The following is a 25,601-nucleotide window of genomic DNA, read 5'->3' on the forward strand; positions in this document are numbered from 1 at the left end:
GTTGCTGTCTTATTAACTTGCCAATTTCTCCTTTTGATTATACAAATTTTCTAAATACTACTGAAGAACAAATAGATTTGAATTTTGATACAGTGTTATAGTCCATTTAATTGCAACACTCCTGTCTGATTTTTCTTTGATTGTATTTTCCCCTGGTTACACACACCAAACTTTTCTGTCAATATAATAGACTAAAAATAGCTTTCAGATTTGATAAACCTTCTTTACTTCTAAAAATGTATTCATTCTCAGTTTCTGTATAATCATAATATAAAATATAATCTTTTAATGATCCATTAAAATCAGTATAAAGTTAAATGTATAAAGATGTGTCTCAATTTTAGTTTTAACTATTGTTTGCATGAAAATGTAGTCCTAGCATTGCATGGAGAATTTAGTTGTAGATTATCTTGACTTTCTGTGATGGACAGAATCTTACTTGCACAGGCATCAGAGAGTAATGATATAGCTGTCCACGGCTGATTAGCACTTTCAGCTGTTCGTTCTACTAAACAATAATCCTTATTAGATCTTTGAGATTCCAATGTTATAAATTATTGGGTGTCATTGAACTGAAAGTGCTACCTATATAGATAAATGCCAGTTCTAATTAAATGTTAACAATCAGCTTTATATTTCCTAATTGTTATTTTTATGCACGAGTTGCTTAGCAACACTAAACAAATATAGTCAGTCAGATTTTGTCAGTTTAAACATTGGGTCTAAATCTGGTCATCAATAAATGAAAATTTAATGACTTTTATGTCATTGTAATGTCTGTAAAATAAGTTCATTGTTAATTTTATGAAATGTTCACTTTCTCTACAAAAAGAGTAGTGAGTTTAAAGCCCTTTCTTCATTTTTTCTTAAATAGATTTGGTGATGAAATTGAAATTATTATCTCATCTGAAATTGTAGTGCATCCTGATAATCAGTCTCTGATTTGTTCATCAATCTATCTTTTTTTCCATTTAAACAAATAATAGTTATCATACCTCTTGACAAATTCTCTTCAAAAGTTAAACTGATCTTGATGTATGGCACTTGCTTATCTCAGAATTTTTTTTAGATTGTTGTTAAAGAGATAAAAATTTTATTAAGCTTACTTAAATTTAAGAAATGTTATGTACTGTGGCTTCGTTATTATTGGACGGAAACCAAATTTCGTGAATTTTGTGACAAACCGCAAATTTAAACGTTCAACGAAGTGCAAATTTTCTACATGCTTGTATGCAGACTTTGGCAAAACCATGAAATCAAATATCCAAGAAAATATAATTTTTCCTCAATCTAGGAAAATTGTTACCCAAAAAAGTAAAGATTCCACAGTTCATATTTTCCTGAAATAGCTGACCAGTAAACTAAGTTATAACCATGACTAAACTGACTAAATCTGATTTGCTAGTAATCTTGTTATGAATTTTGCTTCGTGTATCATTGCTTATATATATTGTAGCTATAAGTTGTGAATGTGAAGAATTTCCTGAGGTGAAGAAATTTGTTAGAGGTTGGAATTATCCCTGCGGTGTAGTAGTATTAAAATATTCCCAGTAAGTTTACCTTAAAGAGCCTACAGTAAGTCTGCATGAGTTGATGTTGTATATTCCTTTGTCTGCAAAGGATTACCAAGCATTTTAGATTATTAGATCACCTGGCCGACAGCGCCAAGTGAGCTTTTCTCATCACTTCTTCAATCGACTGGTTATTGGAGGTTCTGATCTTTATAATAATGATTTTAACCACTTTTAGTGTTTTTTAATAGGGAAAAAAAAGGATATGGGGTATCCATCCATGACACAAAATCAGTACATGCACAGCAAAAAAACACACAAAAAGCAAAGGAACAGCGCTTTTATTGCTGTTCTTCATCTCAAAGTCACAGTGAGGCCTTCAACACAGAGCTAAAAAACAAAAAAAACTCTCACCTCACTGCAAGTTTAAGACTGCCCCTAGCACTGGCTTGCCTATTATTTAGAAAACTATAATAGATAGATAGATGCTTTAAATAGCTAAAATGATCAGCAAGACAAGATCTACAAATAGGTCAACAAGATTGGGTTTTTTACTGACAACCTGCAATTTTCAATTCAAAATCTTATGACATCTTTTTGTGTGTCATGGATTTCCTTCAAACTAGTCTCAAGTTGTGCCTCTGACTAGATATATAAGACCCTAGTATTTTTTTTAATTTTTATTTTTGTCGTCGGTATCTTTTTTTGGGGAAAAGAAAAGAAAACAGCGTTTGCATATGTATCCAGTCCAAGTTTTACTGAAATTAATACCATCTTTAAAATGGAAAACAATAATTCCAACTCTTTGATATACTGTTAACAGTATCAGGTTCGCAATTATAATAAAATGCTTCGCTGAGCGCAGCCTGATACGACCGCAGAGGTTGAACCCTGAACAGTTGGGGCAAATTTGGACACAATATTCAAGCTTGATACTGTCTGAATTTGGATTGTGATAAAAATTTTGACATAATATAGGTTTCTGACACAAAATAAATGTGGTCAAAGATCTTATGAATCCATTGCGCAATACTGTGCAATTGAAGATTTCTTCTTGAAACTTTTCAAAAATTCAAATTTTAAAAATTTTGAAAAAAAAATATGAATCCCTTAAAAAAATTTGGAAAAAAATCCCCCCCCCCCCCACTTTTTGAAACCCCCCTTGGAGCAATAACCCCATAACTAAATCCCAGCCTTTCCTTTGTAGTATGGAACCTTGTAGTACAATTTCAGAGAGATCCATACACTTACACACAAGTTATTGTCTGGAAACTAGAAAAATGCTTGTTTTTGGCCCCTAATTCCTACATGTTTGGGGCAATTAACCCCAAACTCAATCCCAGCCTTCCCTTTGTTATATGGAACCTTGTGGTACAATGTCAGAGAGATCCATACACTTACACACAAGTTATTGTCTGGAAACTAGAAAAATGCTTGTTTTTGGCCCCTTTTTGGCCCTTAATTCCTAAACTGTTGGCCCCCATTACCCCTAAAATGAATCCCAACCTTCTACTTGTGGTATTTAACATTGTGGTACAATTTCAGAGCAATCGAAATACTTATACACAAGTTATTATCCTGAAACTAGAAAAATGCTTGTTTTGGGCCCCTTTTTGGGCCCCTAATTCCTAAACAGTTGGGACCATCATCCCCAAAATCAATCCCAACCTTTCTTTTGTGGTATTGAACCTTCTAAAAAAATTTCATTGAGATCCATTCACTAAAACTAAAGTTATTGTCCGGAAACCAATGTGTCTTCGGACGCCGACACAGACGACGACGCAGATGACGACGACATCATACTATTATACGATCCCAAAAAATTTTTTGCGGTCGTATAAAAACTGGCATTCATAATTTCACAAAATTTTTGCAATCACATTAATTAAATCTCATAATTTTTATCAGTAATCAATGATTTTCAATAATAAAATACATGCGTATAATTCTGAATCTACAGTGCTGTATCTATTTTGTAGTAATCCAAACAAGTGTAAACTAGTCAGTCTGATACAGCCAGACATAAAAGGAATGGTTCCTAAGAACCTGACCGATGCTGCTATACCAGGATCAATGGCAGAGTTCTTCACTAATCTTGGTAACTCACTAAAGGAAGATGGAAAAGTCATATCATAGAGACAGCATGTTTTACCGAGTCAGACAAACATATCGCTTATTAGTTGATTTTGTTTTAAAAGCAGAAGAAAGCCGTAATTTATTAATTTAAATGTGATCAAATTGATTGTGTTTGGCAAACTACTTAAAGAAGAATGTCAGAATCAAATATTTTAATATTCATTTTAGATATATATTCATGTAACATATTTGAGTTAAGAATGGTTTATAAAATCTTTTTTTTTTAAAGTTCATTTAATAAAGTCATCCATAGAATATAACAATTAAATTTATACTTATTGATTTATGTGTATATTGTGTACCCCCAAAAAATTAAAATTCATATATTTTTGTGATATTTTACAAGATATTATGTTTTGATATTTATGTGAGTCCGTCTGAAGTGGCAAAAAATTCAATTATAAACCTGAAATAAACAGGATTTCATTTAATTATTTCTGGTTTTAATTTTCAATTACTAAATTCAATTTTGAAATTACAGAGCAACCAACATCAATTGGAAAACCAAATTTTGCAGTACATTATGCAATAGTAAAGTCTAAATAATTAGACTGTTCATAATTAGGCGGTTTTTAATTGAGTTATTTAAAGTTTGATGATGATGATGATAACTATGGATATTTTATTAATCTTTTAATTCATTTTGTATTTAGAAATTGAAATTCTTTATTGCTTTTTAAGCTCAAGCTTAGTCCAATTAGTATCAAGTACTCCACTTATTACAAGCCATCTATTAATATTTCAGTACAGATGAGCGACTGCAGTTTTTGTATTACTGTAAATAGTTTTAACTTTTCTGTTTTTCAAGCTTTCTAAAGTTATTTGATCTTTTACGAAACAATAGAACAGTATGACATTTAAAACACGAGCATTCCAGTTGAAACTAATTCTGAAATCTGAATATTTTATGTTCCAAATCAATAATTTTCTTTCTTTTTCCGACATTAAATTTTTTTGAGTAGGTGTACCCTCTAGTTAACTCGTTATAGTTGACATTTCAGGAAAATGATACAGTAATCAACTTCACTAAATTAAGAAGACTTGCATGCTGTATAAACTGATAGCCTTAAGCAGTTTTTGTTAACGTAAGAGGAGCGTTGATTTGTTTAATAGCATCCTAGACCATTTTTGATATATTACGATATAATGGAAACAGTAACCCACTTACATTTCCAAACCTAATCTTTTCCTTTATAAGCTATTATTGGAACCATTAATTTGTTACATTTAATAATATGATGAAAACAAGTCTGGAAATTTCTAGTCATATCTAGCTATTATGAAGAGTATATATAAATGTTTAATGTGCATTTATATTTTAACAGTTAAGGAGTTGTTTCCCTTTAATGATTTAACCTACTATCCTTTATAATAACTTTTAGAACCTTTTTGATTAGTACTTGTGCACTGTTTTTGATTACTTTTCTGGCAACATATTGAATCAAAACATTGGGCTTATGGCAAAGAACTTTAATTAAACTTCACAGTTAATCCAAACACCTACATGTTTAATTAAGCAGATGTGGAAATGTAATACTTGTTTCATGGTATTCATTATTCTCAATTCTGCTCAAATGATTAATTTTAATAAGTTAGTGACGTCAGTTTTTTTACAAGGTCTGATGGTGTTATTTGGATGAATTATATAAAATTAATAGCACTCTTCTTACATCTTGTTTTAAGCAGTCATGTTCAACTTGTTAAAGTTGAAGTTCGTTCTAATGAGTGTTGAAGCATAATTTGTGAAGTAGAGTGCTTGTTACAAAAAGAAATTCAAGTTATGCAATATTGTTCTACAGAAAATATGTTGTGAAATATTTTATTAAGGATTTCTTGAATTTCTGTTTGCCACGATGAATCCTATTTACCAGTGATTTGATGAATAGGATCTCAAAATTCCTGATTTTTATGGGAACAAAGACAATATATAAAAAACTGAACACAAGAATTACCAAAAACAATGGACAGCACAGCAGACACATCAACACCAACACCTGATTCTGACAAAAAATACGGAGTTTAGGGTTGTGTCCATTTCGTTGAACTAGTATACATTGTTGTTTAGGGCCAGTCGAAGCAAGTCCCTGGGTGTGGCATTTTCTCGCTGCCTTGAAGACCCATTGGTGGCCTTAAGCTGTTTTCTAATCTTTAATCGGGTTGTTGTCTCTTTGACACATCCCCCTTTTCCATTCTTTATTCTAATCATACAACAACAAAGAACACATGGTTCTATAGCCTGACTTGGTACAGGCACAAAATGTGGTTGGGATTAAACAAGTTTCATGAGCCCACAAACCACCCTCTTTACCTAACTAGACCAAATGTTATTAAAGTAAAACAAACAAAGAAAATCTCGCAAGTCATCATAGTTTGTGAATCTATACGCTAAATGGTAGAAACTAAATCGAGCTTAAATATAATTTAGCTATTTTGTAGCATGAAAAAAATGAACCAAGCCTACTCTGTCCATTAATTTTGAAGATTATTCTTATTTTCTGAAATGATTATTTTATCAAGAGTATTCAATGATTACATCTAGGTTGTATGATACCATGGAATTAAATCATCTGATTTGGGTCTGTCACATACATTCAGACTATTGCCTATGTCTACAACTGAAATAATTCTAAAACACTTCAAAATTTACTATGTTAAAGGTTAATCATGAAAACCCCCCAAAAAAGCCAACTTTACATTATTTTAAGTACAAAAATTAAATATTATTTTGATGATTATTTACTTAAAATAGTTTATTACTTGTTATTTTATAGCACAGACACAATTTAAGGGGCATAGTTTATATTTACACTTAATTTGCAAGACATACAAACACTGCACTTAAATCAAAAATAAAAAATCTTTTTAACCAACAGCATTAATTGGAACAAAACTTTAAGGTTGTTGAAATATGCATGTATAGAATAGACCCAGAACAAAAATCTTACCAGTATGGTCAAATTATGGTCAAGAATTTTATCATTAATATTTACATGTATTTTTGTGATATTTATTTTTGACAATGATAATGTGATCAGTATATTAAATTCTATGTGTATAAGCTGTTGGTGTTTTTTTTTATATCCTAGCCCAATATTATATTTTATATTGCCCTGTGTTTGCTGTTACAGATGGAAATAAAACTGCAAAATATTATTATACCACTGCTTTTTGAGCGGCAGTATATAGTTATATAGTTATATCTTTGCCTTTACTGAATGAGGTTGCAGGGGTATCATCTTTTCAACATTGCTAATATTACCTCATGTTTATATTAGTCCTATAAAAAATAATAAAGGTGTTTATGCGCAGCTTTGTCTGCAGGAGCTCAAACCTTAGATTTGGTTGAAATGTTATTTACTCTGACTTAGCCCATGATACATTTGGGACCTTACTGTGCACTATCTGAGACATCAACCAAAATTTAAACTCTGACATAAAACATGATACCCTTGTGGACTTCTGGGGCATCAAACAAGTGATGGCAACTTTTAGTGAAAAATATATGCTTTGCTACAAAAATTAATAAGTTGTAGTCATGGGACTAGTTTAAAGGACAGAAAAATTAGTTGTAGAACATTTACTAAAGCAAGATGAAAGGTACTTGACAGGGTTTTTTATGAAGTTTAGGTAGGCAATACATAGTTGGGACCTACATTTGTTGGAAAGAGACATTAAGCTAATGATTGTCTACTATTTGACTCTCAGTAGAGTGCATGGTATTTAAGTAGAAGTATTTATAATTTAACTCTTAAAAACTTCTGTGTAGTATTTACGTCATACCACCACCACATTGTTGGGTGCTTTGTCAACTGGTACAAATTCTCAGTAACTATCTATTATATACAATATTTGACATGTAGATTGATTGCTAGGTTTATATGCCCCTCTGACACCTGTGAAATGACTTCGTCCTCATTTTCATACTCCAGCATTCAGGATTAGGTCTGGATTTTTTATTGGTTGTTAGTATATCTCACATATGTCTTATCTGACAGATAAGGAAACAAGAGGCTCCAAGGAGTCTGAATCACTCATCTGGATTACAGCAGGAAAAAACAAGAGGCTCCTACAAGTCTGAATTACTCTTCTGGATTACACTAGCAAAAAACAAGAGGCTCCAAAGAGTGAATCACTCATCTGGAATACACTAGTAAAAACAAGAGGCTCCAAGGAGTCTTAATCACTCATCTGGATTACACTAGTAAAAACAAGAGACTCCAAGGAGTCTTAATCACTCATCTGAATTACACTAAAAAAAACAAGAGGCTTCAAGGAGTCTTAATCACTCATCTAAATTACACTAGTAAAACAAGAGGCTCTAAGGAGTCTTAATCACTCATCTGGATTACATTAGTAGAAATCTCTGGATGTTTCAGATGAATTATGTGCCTTGGCATGATTTTCATCTCACATATGTCTTATCTGACAGATAAGAAAATAAGAGGCTCCTAGGAGTCTGAATCACTCATCTGGATTACAGTAGGAAAAAAACAAGAGGCTCCTACAAGTCTGAATTACTCTTCTGGATTACACTAACAAAAAACAAGAGGCTCCAAAGAGTGAATCACTCATCTGGAATACACTAGTAAAAACAAGAGGCTCCAAGGAGTCTTAATCACTCATCTGGATTACACTTGTAAAAACAAGAGACTCCAAGGAGTCTTAATCACTCATCTAAATTACACTAGTAAATAAAATGCTTCGCTGGGCGCAGCTTGATACGACCGCAGAGGTCGAACCCTGAACAGTTGGGGCAAGTATGGACACAACATTCAAGCTTGATACAGCTCTGAATTTGGATTGTGATTAAATATTTGACACAGCATAGGTTTCTGACACAGAAAGAATGTGGTCTAAGAACTTGAATTTTTTTAATTTACCTATTATGGTCCAATGTCCAAAATCAAAATACATGGTTAGATTCAGCATATCAAAGAACCCCATATATTCAATTTTTGTTGAAATCAAACAAAGTTTAATTTTGGACCCCAACTTGGACAAATTTGAAAACTGGGCCCATAATCAAAAATCTAAACACATGTTTAGATTCAGCATATCAAAGAACCCCAAGAATTCAATTTTTGTTAAAATCAAACTAAGTTTAATTTTGGACCCTTTGGACCTTAATGTAGACCAATTTAAAAAACGGGACCCAAAATTAAAAATTTAAATACACGGTTAGATTTGGAATATCAAAGAACCCCAATAATTCAATTTTTGATGAAATCAAACAAAGTTTAATTTTGGACCCTTTTGACCTCAATATGAACCAATTTGATAGCGGGGCCCCCAAATAAAAAATCTAAATACATGGTTAGATTCAGCATATTAAAGAACCCCATATATTAAATTCTTGTTGAAATCAAACAAAGTTTAATTTTTGACCCCAATTTGGACCAACTTGAAAACTGGGCCAAATATCTAAAATCTATATACATGTTTAGATTCAGCATATCAAAGAACCACATATATTCAATTTTTGTTGAAATCAAACAAAGTTTAATTTTGGACCCCAACTTGGACCAACTTGAAAACTGGGCCCATAATCAAAAATCTAAACACATGTTTAGATTCAGCATATCAAAGAACCCCACATATTCAATTTTTGTTAAAATCAAACTAAGTTTAATTTTTGACCCTTTGGACCTTAATGTAGACCAATTTAAAAAACAGGATCCAAAATTAAAAATCTAAATACACGGTTAGATTTGGCATATCAAAGAACCCCAATAATTCAATTTTTGATGAAATCCAACGAAGTTTAATTTTGGACCCTTTGGACCTTAATGTAGACCAATTTGAAAACTGGACCCAAAATTAAAAATCTAAATACACGGTTAGATTCGGTATAATAAATAAATAAATGTGGTCAAAGATTTTACAAATCTAATGCACCATACTGTGCAATTAAAGATTACTTCTTGAAATTTTTCAATATTTGAAATTTGAAAAAAAAATAATATTTGAAGAATAATTCTTTTTAATTTCTGAAATCTGAAATGAGAAAAAATTGACCCCCACAATTTCTTTTTACCCCCCCCCCCCCCTTTTTTCCCCCAAAAAATTCTTTCCCTCAAGATATGGTCATAATCTCAATTCAAATTTCCAATGGAGCTTGCAACCATAATTACCCATTTAAATTTACCATAGTGCTAACTTAATCTATCTTATAATAGAATTTAAAATATAGTGTCAAATTTTTCATATGGATTTTTTTGTAAAAAAAAAAAGATGCAACATTTGCAGATATTTTTACTGGTCTTCCTTTATAAATATGCATTTCTTTAAACATAATTTAAAAGCAGTGTAAGGGAAGTAACCAAAACGTTGTATTTGGATTAGCTCCCTTACACTGTTTTAATTCATCTTAATTGTTCATTAACCATTACTTTATACATAATTAAAAAGCAGTGTAAGGGAGGTAATTTCAATGATGTATTTGATTTATCTCCCTTACACTGCTTTAAATTATGTTTTGTACTAAAGTATTTGTCCATTAACCAGGACAACTTTGTTTTTCCCCCTTTTTTGCCCCTAATTCCTAAACGGTTTGAGCCATAACCCCCCAAAGCAAATCCTAACCATCCTTTGTGGTATGGAAACTTGTAGTATAATTTCAGAGAGATCCATACACCGTTCCACAGTTATTGTCTGGAAACTAGAAAATGCTTATTTTTGGCCCCTTTTTGGCCCCTAATTCCTTAACTGTTGGTACCATAACCCCCAAAATCAATCCCAACCTTCCTTTTGTGGTATTTAACCTTATGGTAAAATTTCAAAGAGATCCATTCACTTAAACTAAAGTTAGAGTGCGAAAACCAATGTATCTTCGGACGATGACGACGACAACGACAATGACGATGACGCCAACGTCATTCCAATATACGACCGCAAAAATTTTGCGGTAGTATAAAAACAAGAGGCTTCAAGGAGTCTTAATCACTCATCTGGATTACATTAGTAGAAATCTCTGGATGTTTCAGATGAATTATGTGCCTTGGCATGATTTTCATCTTCTTGTTTGAAACCACATTGCCAATTTAAAACAAACTTGACAGGAAAAATGAATAGAAGGTTCTCTTCAACTGATTCTCATTTCAGGCCATGTCAACTATTGTCATCAATTGACATTCATTATCAAATTTCATATTTTCACCTTGTTCTCTAAAACTAAATAACCAATTTTAAACAAAGTTAAAGGAATATACTGTATGTAAGATCCTCTGCAAATTTTCCTCATTTGGGTTGATTGGACTAAAATCATGAACTCAAGAGACAATCTAAGAACATCTCTGAAACTACCAATCAAAATGTTTGGTTTGATGATTGTAAAAAGCAACTTGTTGGTTTTGAAATATTTCTTTTCGGCTAGTGTAAACCAGGTGAGTGATTCTCCGTGGAGCCTCTTGTTTCTTTAACTGAGTATTCTTCGTTATTCATACATATAGATGTTATGTAGTTCAGCTGATCTCACTATGTCATCTTTATTGATAAACCCATACACATTAATAACATAAGACCCACACAATTTCAAATAATCCACAATGAATGTTTCTCCAAAGAACTGCATGGCTCTCAATGGGTAACATTCAGTTTCCTTTTAGCAAACTTTGACCAAAGGTAGGTCCTGGTGTAAACCATCACTTGGCTTCTGTCATGTCATCATTGTCCATTGTCATAAACTCATTAAGAAATCTTCTGTGTATCCACTGGACTAACTACAAATAAACTTATCTTGAATATTTAACTTCCAGTGGCACACTAAACACATATTCAGGACGAGAACATGATCTTTGTCAGTCTTTGCTCTTACTCCCAAATGCCACCTGCTTAGTGAAGAAGCAGCAAATACTAATTTTCAAGTTGTCAGTTTGTCCAACAACCTTCCACACTCGAGGCAAGCAAGCTACCATGAGACCATGAAGGCAGTCTGAATGATTCCTAGTGTATTCAGTATAAAGTTTGTGTTTTTGTCTCCACCAACCAACATTACCACCATAATTATGTGAAAATTAAACATGGATAAAATGAAAGTAATTCTGTAGTATCTTAGAAGAACATAATAAATATAGAAAATCTTACCATACTGTATGTACATTTTTACCCATATTTTCCTGACAACTCCTTTGTTCTTAACTTAAATGAAAGTTTTTGACCAATTTTAGCTTTTCTGCCCATCATTTTCAAAGCTCTTATAGATGGACAGAAACAAAAGTCACCTGACCAAAACGGTTAATTGAATTTAGTTCTGCTAAGTGACTTTTTCAGCCAATATTTGTACTTTTGTTTCAAAGATCTTTGCCTCTGAAACTCATACCAATATAAACCAAATTAAACATGAATGTATTTTTTTGTGTCTAGATTTTAGTTGGTGATCTTACTACATATGTTACAGCCCATCAACAAAAATGTAAAAATAAGAAGATGTGGTTTGATTGCCAATGAAACAACTCTCGACCAGAGACCAAATGACATAGAGGTTAACAAGTATAGGTTACCGTACAGCCTTCAACAATGAACAAAACCCATACAGCATAGTCAGCTATAAAAGGCCCTGAAATGACAAATGTAAAACCATTCAAACGAGAAAACTAACAACCTGATTTATGTACAAAATACTGAACAACTGAACAGATATGATATACAGCAACAAATTACAACCACTAAATTACAGGCTCCTGACTTCAGACAGGCAAATATTAGTCATGTCTAATAAATACAGGGTTAAAATGTAAGATAATAGTCTAAAATCCTGAACACTGACAATTTATAAATGACCAGAAAGTCAATACCTACTAAAAAATATGTCGTCAATGTGAATGCATGGTGCATGATAAGGTTGGTGATGACCACTTAATTTTTTGAGTTACTGCTCTTTGATAACTTTATAAACATTACTGGAGCTATGGCTGTTTCTAAACAAAAATATGGTATATAATGCTTATGAGTTTGAAATCCTCTGCATCTTAATTCAACAACTCATTGACACATCCAAAAGACATCTGACCAGTTTTGATTGGTTTAGTGTTTTTATAGTTACATGTAGTAGGTTGTATTATAACCTTTTTATTTCATGACTTTGAGACTCTGTCAATGAAAATACTAAACATCAGTGTAATCAAATATAGTCTAAACCAATTTATCCACTATTGCAATATTAATTCAAAATGCCAAACCATTTTCTATATATTTAAGCTTAATTTTATCCTGTAAATGAATATAGGATATTAGAATATATCGGCCAATTGGGTAGAAATATTCACAAATCTAATATTTTAAAGTATTCACAATTGTTTAAATAAATGTAATGTGGAAAGTCAATGACATTAAAGAGGTACACAATCCCTTCAACAAATTCATTTTATCGTTTATAAACAATGATAAACTATATCTAAATTCAAATCGTTCTAGATATGTCTTTCTTAGATAAAGAATCCTTGAATTGCCATATTTAGCTGTGAGGATCTCTATATTTGGCACATATTAACAAGTTACATCCTGAAAGAGATAAGTTATCAATGGTTAATTCGGAGGATCCTTGATGATTTATCTTTGGGTGAACAAGTATATGTATAGCTTAATTCCTTATCTGTATGTTTACAAATTTAAAAGATATAAAGATACAGAAAAAATCAAATTAGAATAATGAACTAAACTAAGAGCACAGAATGTTACCTAGTGATCAGAAGATGTAGCATGGACAGAATGGGCTTTTGATATTTTGGATGTGTGTTTTTATCTCGTAATGATATAAATGCAGTGGAAAAAACCAGTTCTAAGATGATTTCAACCTTTTGTAGTTATATACCCGATAATCAGAAAATGGTATGCACTGTTATTGTTTTAGATGGAAAGCTAGGGTCTGTTTCCATCGTAAATATTATGTGTTAACCTAATAAAACTTTCAACTTTCCCCATTTGATTTTTTTTGTCAAGCTGAACCTAGCATGTCCTCTAAATTCTTAATAGTGAAATCAATGGCCCTGAACCTGACATGTCCTCTATTTTCTGAGAGTAAAATTAATGGCCCTGAACCTGGCATGTCCTTTATATTCTAAAGGATGAAATCAATGGCCCTTAACTTGGCATGTCCTTTATATTCGAAAGGGAGAAATCAATGGCCATGAACCTAACATGTCATTTATATTCTAAGGGCGAGTTCACTTGAAACTCTAGAGTTGACTACAGAGTTTCAAGAGTCTCACGTGAATGCATTTGAGTTGCTATTCGGAACAACTCTAACTAACACGAGAGTAATACCCCGGCTTAGCATAAAAAAATGAAGAAATCTGATTGGTTTGTTGTCATTCAAGGGTTACTCAAATTTAACTGTGGCTCGTGGGGGTTGGAACTGGGGTAAGATGGGTTAACTCGAGAGTTTCAAGTGAACCCGGCCTAAAGGGTGAAATCAATGGCCATGAACCTTGCATGTCCTTTATTTTCTAAAGGGTGAAATCAATGGCCCTGAACCTGGCATGTCCTTTATATTCTAAAGGGTGAAATCAATGGCCCTGAAACTGGCATGTCCTTTATATTCTAAAGGGTGAAATCAATGGCCCTAAAATCAACATGTACACCCACACTTTGACTGCATAGATATAAGAGATGGCAATTTTTACTGTTAAGCATTCATAGTTGCTAACTTCTACGTCATTTGGTCTCTGGTGGAGATTTGTCTCATCGGCAATCAATCATACCACATCTTCTTATTTTTATATAGCACCTTTTTCACTTTGTTTCATCTGTACTTGAAAGCCTTACAATGTTAAACATGCATTTTTCTATCTTAAAACAGGGCTTTATTGAAAGAAAATTTCATTTATAGTTTCCCACTACTGGCGATTTATTTGTTTTTGGGAGTACCAATTTTCATGGATTGAGGATAATCGAGGATGTTTGATTTCCTGCGTCTCTTTTCACAAAAAATCTTAAGAGTAAAAATACTCGTAAGTCATACGCATTTCAGTATAATTTACGATCAATTTTAATCGTAAGATTTCTTTGTGAAAAGAGTCGCTGGCTTTACCGAAGTCTTCATACAAGCCTATTGAATTTTTTAATTACTTTGTTGGACATTTAAATTTGTGGTTTACCTATAGCAACAAAATCAATAAAAATTGGTTTTCAACAACTAAAATAATGTCAAAATTGTGAGTTTGGTCTCTCATAGATCAAGTTTTAGATGCAAGCCATGATATGATAGCCTTTAAAGAGTTTTAATTACTGTAAATTCAGAAATTTTTACGATCAAAGTCCTGAAACAAGAGTGCACACGCTAAATTGTCAGGCTTGCTTCACTTTTGATTGAATTTATGTTAAAAGTCTGTAATATAAAGGTTTTACAACAAGTATTACATAAACTTATAAACATCAATTTTGTATGAAAATGCTAGACAGACATGTACACCTCAAAATCAGTCCATACATCAAACTAAGTGGTCCTATCGCCAATAGTACCCGAGAAACAGATCAAACCACAAAATATTTACATTGACCAATGAACCATGAAAATTATGTCAAGGTAATATGAACCCAGACAGATATGTTCACCTTACAATTGTTCGATACACCAAATATAGTTGACCTATTGCTTATTGCATTTGATAAACTGACAAAACCACTAAAACTTATCATTGACCAATGAACCATGAAATGAGGTCAAGGTCATGTGAACCCTGCCAGACAGACATGTACACCTTACAATCATTCCACCGACCAAAATTAATTGACCTATTGCTTATAGTATTTGATAAACTGATAAAACTGCAAAAACTTATCATTGACCAATGAACCATGAAAATAATGTCATGGTCATATGAACCCTGCCTGACAGACATGTACACCTAACAATCATTCAATAAGCCAAATATCATTAACCTATTGCTTAAAGTATCTGAGAAATAGACCAAACCATAAAGACTAAACATTGTCCAATGAACCATGAAAATGAGGTCAAGTTCAGATGAAACCTGCCAGTTGGACATGTACACCTTACATTCATTCAATAAGCCAAATATCATTAACCTATTGCTTAAAGTATCTGAGAAATAGACCAAACCATAAAGACTAAACATTGTCCAATGAACCATGAAAATGAGGTCAAGTTCAGATGAAACCTGCCAGTTGGACATGTACACCTTACATTCATTCCATACAACAAATATAGTTGACCTACTGCTTATAGTATCTGAGATAAGGATTTGATCACATAACTTAAACCTTGGTCACTGATCCATGAAATGAGGTTGAGGTCTGATGAACATTATCTGACAGACCTTGCAAGGATTACTCATAATAAGTGAGTATTTCACTTAACAAAAACATTTTTTTTTTCAATCATTCGCTAATCAATGAAAATGAGGTTAAGGACAATGGACATATGACAGACGGAAACTTCGTATCATAAGGTACCTGCATGCAAGGTAATGAATAAATAGTTTCGCCGCTGGTTTGTAATTCCTATGTCTCGCATTCAGGGACTTATGTTGCAGGTGAGGCAAAAATGGTTGAATCAAAATGACAGCACAATCTGGTCAACTACACATAATGCCAACCTTTCTTTAAAGTATGAGAGTTTTCTGTCCAATGGTCCCAGTGGAGTTTTGTTCCCAAGGATCATTGTGGCACAAATTGTGAACAAAGTCCCATAACTTCTGTAAAAATAGTTGATTCAAAAGCATTGTGCAATATGGTCAACTACACATGATGGCAAACAATCCTACCAAATATGAAATTTTTGCATCAAACGGTCTCAATGAAGTTAGATTCACAAAGATTCATTGTGATTTCCAAAGGACAGAAGCATGGACAAGCTGATTACTACAGGCCTTCCAGTGATTGATAGGCTGCCCTAATTACTTTTCTAGTTTTCTCATCTTTCCACAATTTAGGAATTGGGGAATTTTTTTTCAGGACGAAATTTATTGGAAATTATTAAAAACAAATGAAGATATCAGCAATCTTTAAATAAATTCATGTAAAACATGTATTCACTGGTGGTACATGTACGTGTATCCGGTATCTAGCAAAAACTAATAACACCAAATGAGCATGTTTCTAACATTTTATTAAAAGTTTGTAGACTTTTGAATGGATTAATACACAATATACCATTCATAATAAACATAACAACTTCATCACAAGTCACAACTAGGCAAAAACTATCCTGTAATTTTAACTATACATTGAAAAAAAATGTAGGGATCCTACTAGATGATCCACAGAAATTTTAATGCAGCAATACCTCAAAAAGATGATAACAACATTACACATTCTCAAGAAACCATAAAAAAAAACAGCTAAAATTTGCCTAGGTAAAAAGTCACAGCGAAACTAACTTTAGCTTTAATGATGAAACTATAAATTCAATGAAAAATTTAAATGAATTCATGCTGTTAATCATCACTCAGAAAGTCTTAGAAACAAAACAAACAAAAGAATTAATAACTTTTTTTGTATGGTTATATATTATTGAAACCTTACATTTTCAAGATTTGATCCAAAAGTTTGTGGACAAGTCTACATGCTACAATCTGAAATTTTTAGAATTTTTTTTTCAAAGAGTTTTATCATGATTTCATACATTTTTTCAAAGGTTAGAACTGTCCCTATGCACATTACCAGTACATAAAAGAAGATAAATATTTGAATGAAACATTAGTACTTTTTTCCCTAAGTTTACCTCAGTCTGGAAATACATATATAAAATATATCAAACATAAAAAACTGCAGACTGCTACACAATGTAAACCCTAGACAATGTTTAATTATACATTTAATATGAGAATGCTAAAACCTGCAATATTTAATGATAATATTAAAGGTTACATAATGCTTGTAAAACCTTTTTAAAGATATCCACAAACTCTGGATCAAAATTCTTATTCTGACAAACAAGTCAACTTATGATCACAGTGAAAAATATATAAAATTAAATTTATCTTTATAAATAATTTCATATTAATTTCAGACATGATGCCATTTTTTATTATTTCACTATCACAGAACAATCTATTCAACAAAATTAATCAACAATAACAAAATTCAAGCCATGGAGTTATTTCCCTTCCCTTTTATTATGGTAAATATTACCTCCCCTTATGCCATTGTCAAAAGGGATGTAGAATCGACCAAGAGGTAGATATTTCGGTTCAGAAACATAATTTAATAAAGGCATACTTCGGGCACAAAATATAGGTTTACCAAAGATTGCCAAAACTGGTTCCCTTTTCTTTAACTGATATGTAAAAATCAGCAATGTTGTACAATTTATCGGACTAAAATTCAAGGACTGGCAGTAGCTAGAGAAACTATTTTTTAATAAGGAAGTGGTATAACTTGTGAAACTCCTCAAAAATTATATTGAAAGGTTGAAGGTTATCTCCTTAAGCAACTAAAAAATGTAAAAACTAAATAAGGTAACTAGAAAATGAAACAACTGAATAAACTATACTTTCTGCCCGAAGTCAGCCAAGCAAAGGAAAAAAATCATTAAAAGCTGATTAGTCAAGATACTCATTCACACTGAAAGTAGGCTTTTCAAAACAAATTTGAAATTAAAAATATCCTCATATATTCAATTTTTATACAGCTTAAAGTAAGTCTTTTCTAGTAACCAAATTAGTTATTACAACATTTCAGATTGTTTTGCTGCTTGAATACATTAAACTTTCTTGTTTAAAACATATGAAGTTTGATTAAATTACAATATAATGTTTCAATGCAGTAAAGCTTTGAAATTTTTTTTAAACAGACTACTGGGTTCTAATCAAATGCAAAAAAATTAGCAAAAACTATTACTCGTAATTAAATATTTATAAAACAGATCTGGTAATTGACATTGTTTACAAATTTGTATGCATGTAATACCCCCTCCTTGAAATGGGCTTGTGAGGTTTTTATCTTTCAGTTTTCATAACTGTATAATCCTTAAATAAAATTACCAAAAAGGAAAGAAAAATGGTAGTCAAAACACAGCACCAAATCAAGTAGTACTATTAACCTAAAAAAAGTCAACGAATTAATGAAAAATGATTCGGTAAAAACATAATTTGTGTATTAGGCTGCAATATTCTAATCAAATTAAAAATTCTTTACCGTAAAAAGGCATGAATGAACATTGTAGCACTGGTAAAAATTTGTGGAACAACTGGATGGATGAATAGCAGCAGATTCAGTATATTGAGCCAGTTATTTATAGAACATTAAAAATTTTAGAGGCTAAATATATACTAATATATGTATAATATATATATAAATCTTATATATAAATAGTACAGTGAATTCTCTAAGACAAATATATTACAATATAATATTCACCAGAATGTACATTACTGTCAATACAGTCAATAAGATACCTATAAATTATTTACCGGTGTTAGCTAAATAGATACATGTAAAAAACTTAATGATGGGACCGGGTATGGTTGGAAAAGATATTCTTTTCAATAATGATGCTTGGGTATAAACCTGCAAATTTGTTTCTGACATGATTGTGAAACGCCACAACTGTTGATTAATAGAAATAAACACTGCGACAAAAATGACATTGTACAGTTATCTTGCAGAAACAACCAATATGGAATTATATATGAATTTTCTACATTAAGACTGAATCCATTCAATGTTACAAGATCTACCATTATAAATTTAAAAATTTACCTAAAAATGTCTAACCTTGACACAAAAAAAATGTTATAAATGAATTAAATAGGTACATTCACCCAATTATATTTTTTAAGGTAAGTAACAAATATGCAAATATGGCCATGTTGAATGAATACGGAGCCACAGTTACTATTGGAAAGTTTAAACCAGTTTCATACAATATTTTGCTAAAACTAAAATATATGTATGTTGTATACCCTGTTTCCATGGCAATACTGTAGATACCCAAAGACAAATGTACACTGTATATCACATTATAACTAGACTAGAGATCAGAGTAACCAAGGCAATAGCAATTTCAGTTAGAATTTTTGTTTACTTACAGTTAAACTATAAATATTGAGATGTACTTTTATTCATGGGTTATAATTTTCATGGATTTTAAGGCAAATCAAAATTCAAGAACACCCAACAAAATGAATATCTTCTCATTTGTTACCGCCTGAAACCCTAAAAATATCAACAAACTATAATGAAATTTCCACCAACAGCTAAAGATCTAAACCCAGGAATAAAAGTACTATCACAATTCATTTAAAAAAAATGTAGCATTTTAGTACAAAACTTTCTTTTGTGTTTGACTTTTGACTGACAATATGACTTAATAAAAGGATCAAATATTGAATATAAGTGGTATTTACAATTTGCTTGAAATGGAAATTAGACAGAAATAGGTATGATGTAATGCAATGTTTACTAGTTAATGATATTTCTCAAATGTAATACTGATATAATCACTATGTGTGAGTGTAACGTGTTTAACAATAACTATGGAGAATTCCTTGTACAATATGTCATGCTTACATTCATATGTTAAACAATGGATGTCGAAAGGATCTTCTATCTAGCTCATGAAATACTGCACAGCAGTAATATTAATATTCTTAAATTATGGTAATACCAAGAAAAACAAGAATGTGTCCATAGTACACTGATGCCCCACTCGCACTATCATTTTCTATGTTCAGTGGACCGTGAAATTGGGGTAAAAAGTCTAATTTGGCATTAAAATTACAAAGATCATATCATAGGGAACATGTGTACTAAGTTTCAAGTTGATTGGACTTCAACTTCATCAAAAACTACCAAAAACTTTAACCTGAAGCGGGACAGACAGACGGACGGACGAACAAACGGACGCACAGACCGAAAAACATTATGCCCCTCTACTATCGTAGGTGGGGCATAAAAAGAATATTGGAAAGTACTTTTTGCTTTGTTTGTGTAAAATTTACAAAATAATAATGAAATTTTACAAATATAAACTGCATACAGAAAATATGCCCGACTACATAACACTTTTGTTTTCTTTTAAAGATTATTTAATTCTTTGTCACTTCGTTACTTATATGGTTTATTGTAACATGTGAGGTAGCAATACTGATTTGATATAACAGTTTTATGTTGGCATAATCAGCAGTTTCTTAGAGACTCCATGGATACATTATCATTCACCAGAAAATTTTCCTTCTCAAAATAATTGTAAAGATCCTTATGGTATCAGGATAAACAAGGACTGGCAAATCAAAACAAAAGGTTGATCTGTCTGTTCTACCCTCAAAAGAATTACTGTTAAAGCATTTACTGGACTCGATACATTATTTCCTTAAAAGGGGATGAAAGGCTCCTGAAAAAGGACATAACTTTTAAAAAATTTATCCAGTTATTTTCTGATTGACGTATTTAATATGCCCCATTTATATCTGTTGCATCTCTCTGTGACCAAATGCCCCATCATTCTTAAAGCTACAGAAGATCAATCGTACACTGCATTCCATTTTTTTAGTTTCTGTATTTATACTAGTACATACTACCAGTAACTTTCCTTTTGAAAACAAATTTATTATATTATATTTTGTGAATGCATCCCAATTAATCCAATGTAAGATATAAAATGGAGAACAATTCGAGAATAAATTCCAAATAATTTAATGTAAGATATAAAATGAAGAACGATTTGAGAATGCATCCCAAATTATCCAAATTTAGGTATTAGGTCGAGAAAATTATTCATTTTGGCATACCCTACCCATTTTTTGGCATTTGAGTAATGAGTTAAAGAAGAAAAAAATATCACAATTCAAGACATTTGGTGTGTTTTATATGCAGTATTATCAATAGTAAAAAGTTTGCCATATTATCTTGGTTTATATGATTAAAGGATTACTCTTTGGAATATGAGCTATGTCACAATATGAAACTTTATAAGCATTATCATATCTTAGAAAAATCACAAAAAATAAATAAAAAACTATTCATACAATAACACACATGACATTTTAAAGTAAATGCTGAAAAGAATCAAGCTTGACTGGTTCCCCTTCATTGTTCACACAAACTCATTGTAGCAGATACCTTCATGCAAGTCAATACTGGTCCCCATTTATAACACTCTTGGAGGGAATGAAAACCATTTCTTGTCATGACAAGGAAATCTAGCCTTTATTTACACAAATGGGTACCAAACATAACAGACAACAGGAAATCAGTCTGTAATAAGCACCGCCTGATGCTGGGAATTCCCAATACATAATATATTTTCATAATCTACAGTAAATGCTTTGGTTTTCCACCAAATTACGTAGTGTATCAAGTTGTGATTTTCTCCCTCAAGACTAAATCTTCTATTTCTGGGAACGTAATCAGCTATCTGGATTTAAATTTCCTCCTTATATACACACGATTAAAGATCTGTATAAACTCAATGTTTTATTGCTGATTTTTTCGATGACTTAAATATCATTCTTCCTTTCATTTCAGGAATCTTGACTGGAGAAATTTTCACCACAACTCTCTCTCTCTCTCTCTGTATGATATCAATGAACTGTGAATGAGGTATTGATAGATGACATGTTATGAACTAGGCAGCATGTCGTCTGCTACGTGTCATCTTCTGTTGTGCCATTTGGTAAGTTTTCTTGTTCACTCTTTTCACCGATTTCTTCATCTCTTTCTTTCCAGTACTGATAGTTTGTTTGGAGATGTGTTATTAACTCAGGTATGTCACAGTAATCTATTAAGAAATATTTAAAATAGTTGAGAATTTACATTAAATTCTACCATCGACAGACAAAGAACCATAACTCTTCTCAATTATGTATCATAGAAAAATATAGTGTAATATATTGTTTTCCCCATTATTACTGAAACAACAGGTGCTCATAAAATTGAAACAGAACTGATAAGTAGCAGGAAAATATGGATTTTAAAAGTACACTTGTTTTTATAATAATATATTTGACCTTGAAAAACTTTTCAAATTAGCAGAAAATGACTTTTTTTTATATCTTACAATATTCAACAGATGATAAATGTTTTTTAAACAAGTAATGAAACAGCCAAATGACATTATCATATCCATTAGGCAATACAAGATACATAATTATGATGAAAGGATTTAAACACTAATTTTTGGAGACTGTACATTTTAAGTGAATAATAATTGTAACCTTACCATCGAAGCTTTCAAACATTTCGTTGATGAAGACATCAATAAAACTAAGCTGGGACTTTGGTATTCGTATAGATTTTCTATCAAAAACAGGCATAACCACCGGTAATCCTCGGGCTTTTTCCTCATCAGTCTGAAAAAGTTATTAAGATTTTGGAGTATCTTTTTTTTATATACAAAGGTTAAATTTTTCATTGTAATATTTTGAATATTTGGTAAATTGAAAGAAAAAGTAGAATAAACAGCTGCCCCATACCCTAATGAGTCATCAACTGAGAACATTTTCATGAAATAAGAAGATAAAGTCACATAACTCAGGACCAACAATTCACATAATCTTCAAACTAAAAAGGAGGTCAATTTATAATATGTGAATCTGCAGGCTTTTTGAAATATTCAAGTCCAATAACTTGACTTAATAATGGCAATCTAAACAAACATTTAGTCTTAGATACATGATTTTTTTTATTAGTTGTAATTGGCTTTGAACTAGCTGTCAGTAACTGCGAGTACTCTCAGATCTGTACTTAGTGTCTTTTTGTTGTAGGGATGTATAAGTACCTGTCCACGTGTGTTTTTGTTAGATGTATTTCTATGTGTATCCATCTTATGAGTTAAGCCTTTTTCAACTGATTTTTACAGTATTGTACTTTGGTGGATAGTTGTCTCATTGGCAATCATACCACATCTACTTATTTTTATATGAAATTTGACAGTAAGATTTCTTCCAGTAATTTTAATACTATATTAAAATTACAGACATCTGGAAAATCTGAGAGAAAAACAGAGAGTAGTATCCAGGGCTTCCAAAATTATTTTTAGCCAGCCGGACATTTTATATATTATCCCGATTTTAATCCCTTAAGACTAAATAAACAAAAGGCAATTATGGTAATCAGTTGCCGAGTTGGCAATCCCAATGATTGGCATAAAAAAAACGATATTAAACTTTCTTTGATTCAAATTCGAAGTTCTGATGTAAACTGTTGAATTGGCAGTGCATCATCCAAAGTGTGCAACATCAGTGTACTTATATCTGCCTTAGACTCTTTATTTGTGCAAAATAACGTTGTCAAAAACTTTACTTTCGTTTTTAATTCTGAAACCGGATGTTATCTTGACAATGGTAAAACATGGACCAGAGACGGATACGTAAATTCCGTATACGTTTGCAAAGCATGAATGAGTGTAAGTAGCTCATTCTACGTTATTTCTTCAAGATAATATTCGAAATAAACGTGAGATAAAGGTATCAATGACAATTTAAGCATTTTTTTAAGAAATTAGGATGCATAATTAAATTTCACACCTGCGCACATGCACATGCGCACATGTGTACTAGTTCAAACAGAGACATGTCTCTGGTTCAAACAACGTGGTTATGACGATTTTTCATTTTCACCTCTTTAATTTTTTCATCAAATCTTATTTGTAAATTATTTCTGATAATTTAAATCTTTTTGACTAAATTAATTAGATGCAAACCGGTGAAATGTAAGAAAATAACTTTGAATAGACAGATCAATGTCCGGTTCAAAATAGTTTACCTGTCACCTGAACAGGTAAATTTCAGCTGTTCGACAACTAATTAGCCTTGATTAAAATGAGAAGGTATTAAAGTAGGGGTTGTTTTGATAGTACTTAATGATCATGTCACTTTTATGACCGGAAATGTGTGGCTGTTAAAGGCAAAAGGTTGGGTCAAAAAGATCGCGAATTATGTTAAAATGACCGTCTCTAAAGAAAGCCTTGAAATCTAAAAAGTAGATGACCGTTTCGTGCTTTGCCCAGCCGGACTTTTACCGGACATTATACAAATGTCCGGAATATATGACCGTTTTGGAAGCCTTGGTAGTATCCCATAATTCACTCTGTCGATGACAGACATACAACAGCTGAGAGCATAGCAGGCGGACAGACAATCGAATTCTTACATTATGCAAAGGGATGTATAAATCTACCAGCAAACCACATTAATTGTGATGTAAAAAAGTACCAAAAAATTTCCTTTTTGGGAAAAACTTGACTTGTGTAATTGTTTAAACAAACCTGTAGAAAATATTCTTCAGCAATTCTTTTCCCCCATTCTTTACAAACATCTAATGGACGGCACGGGTTAGCTACATCAGCACACTTGATTAAAATACGTTTAATGAAAGTCTTGTTTTCTGGGGAAGATAACTGGTTCAGCATCATGGTACTATCTGGTGAACCATTTCCACTCTAATAAAGAAAACAATGCATGTTCAATAAGATCATCTATCTTACCAGCAAGCAAGGTAAAGATTGGATAAAAAAATTAAAATTGCTAATGGTTATAAGATGCTAAGGACGTTCGCTACTCTGTTTCAAAATAACAAACTTTTTTAAAGACATTTATAAATTGAGAGTATTAATAAATAGGAACTAAAAAAGTAGAAAAAAATGCAAGGTCCGTGTGCTTGCTTTTGAGATATAAGTCACTGAAAATTTGACTGGAAATGATTCTCTCTAGATTTTTCATAAATTTAACACTGACACCTTTTATCATTCAAAATTTGAAAAAATAACAAGGATTTTATAAGATTTTCAGAAGTGAATTTTTACATCGCGATGACCTTGAGGTCACTCCGATGTATTGCTATCGCCTAGATTTCCATTATGTAAATTAGTTTTGGGTTTGTAACCGATCTATAAACATGATAAATATGCGCACATAAACGAGTGCAAAATAACATTCCTTGTCATTTGATATAAATACATCTCTTCAATGAATACTGATAAAAATATCTTTGTTTACAACATAAATTAATAATGTGAAAATGTTTTGTAGTTAGATATATATACATAAGTAAAAA

The 25,601-nt window shown here is 31.7% G+C and overlaps 2 protein-coding genes across 12 annotated transcripts in view; one reads left to right on the top strand and one right to left on the bottom strand.

Annotated features, from left to right (window-relative positions):
- The window catches only part of LOC127736181 (stAR-related lipid transfer protein 5-like), a 28,497-nt gene extending 21,790 nt beyond the window's left edge, over window positions 1–6,707 (top strand). Inside the window, exons 6-7 of one of the 3 annotated variants that reach the window (XR_007998842.1) lie at window positions 1,457–1,550; window positions 3,491–3,508. Coding sequence is in view for 2 of the 3 variants with exons in the window: in XM_052246757.1 (XP_052102717.1) it covers window positions 1,457–1,550; window positions 3,491–3,647 (251 nt within the window). In the remaining variant the exon portion in view is untranslated. Of the gene's footprint in view, window positions 1–1,456; window positions 1,551–3,490 lie in introns of all 3 variants that reach the window. The other 2 variants (XM_052246757.1, XM_052246758.1) reach the window with 2 other exon arrangements.
- Window positions 6,708–16,692: 9,985 nt separating this feature from the next.
- LOC127736193 (high affinity cAMP-specific and IBMX-insensitive 3',5'-cyclic phosphodiesterase 8B-like) overlaps window positions 16,693–25,601 on the bottom strand; it is a 146,616-nt gene continuing 137,707 nt past the window's right edge. For all 9 annotated transcript variants that reach the window (XM_052246776.1, XM_052246780.1, XM_052246777.1 and 6 more), the window contains 3 exons: window positions 24,814–24,987; window positions 22,768–22,897; window positions 16,693–22,326 (listed from right to left, as the gene is read on the bottom strand). In XM_052246776.1, coding sequence (XP_052102736.1) covers window positions 22,193–22,326; window positions 22,768–22,897; window positions 24,814–24,987 — 438 coding nt within the window. In that variant the 3' untranslated portion in view covers window positions 16,693–22,192. The remainder of the gene's footprint in view (window positions 22,327–22,767; window positions 22,898–24,813; window positions 24,988–25,601) is intronic.

The sequence above is a fragment of the Mytilus californianus genome, unplaced genomic scaffold (assembly GCF_021869535.1).
Source record: "Mytilus californianus isolate M0D057914Y unplaced genomic scaffold, xbMytCali1.0.p SCAF_3, whole genome shotgun sequence".
In the NCBI taxonomy this organism is placed as follows: Eukaryota; Metazoa; Mollusca; class Bivalvia; order Mytilida; family Mytilidae; genus Mytilus; species Mytilus californianus.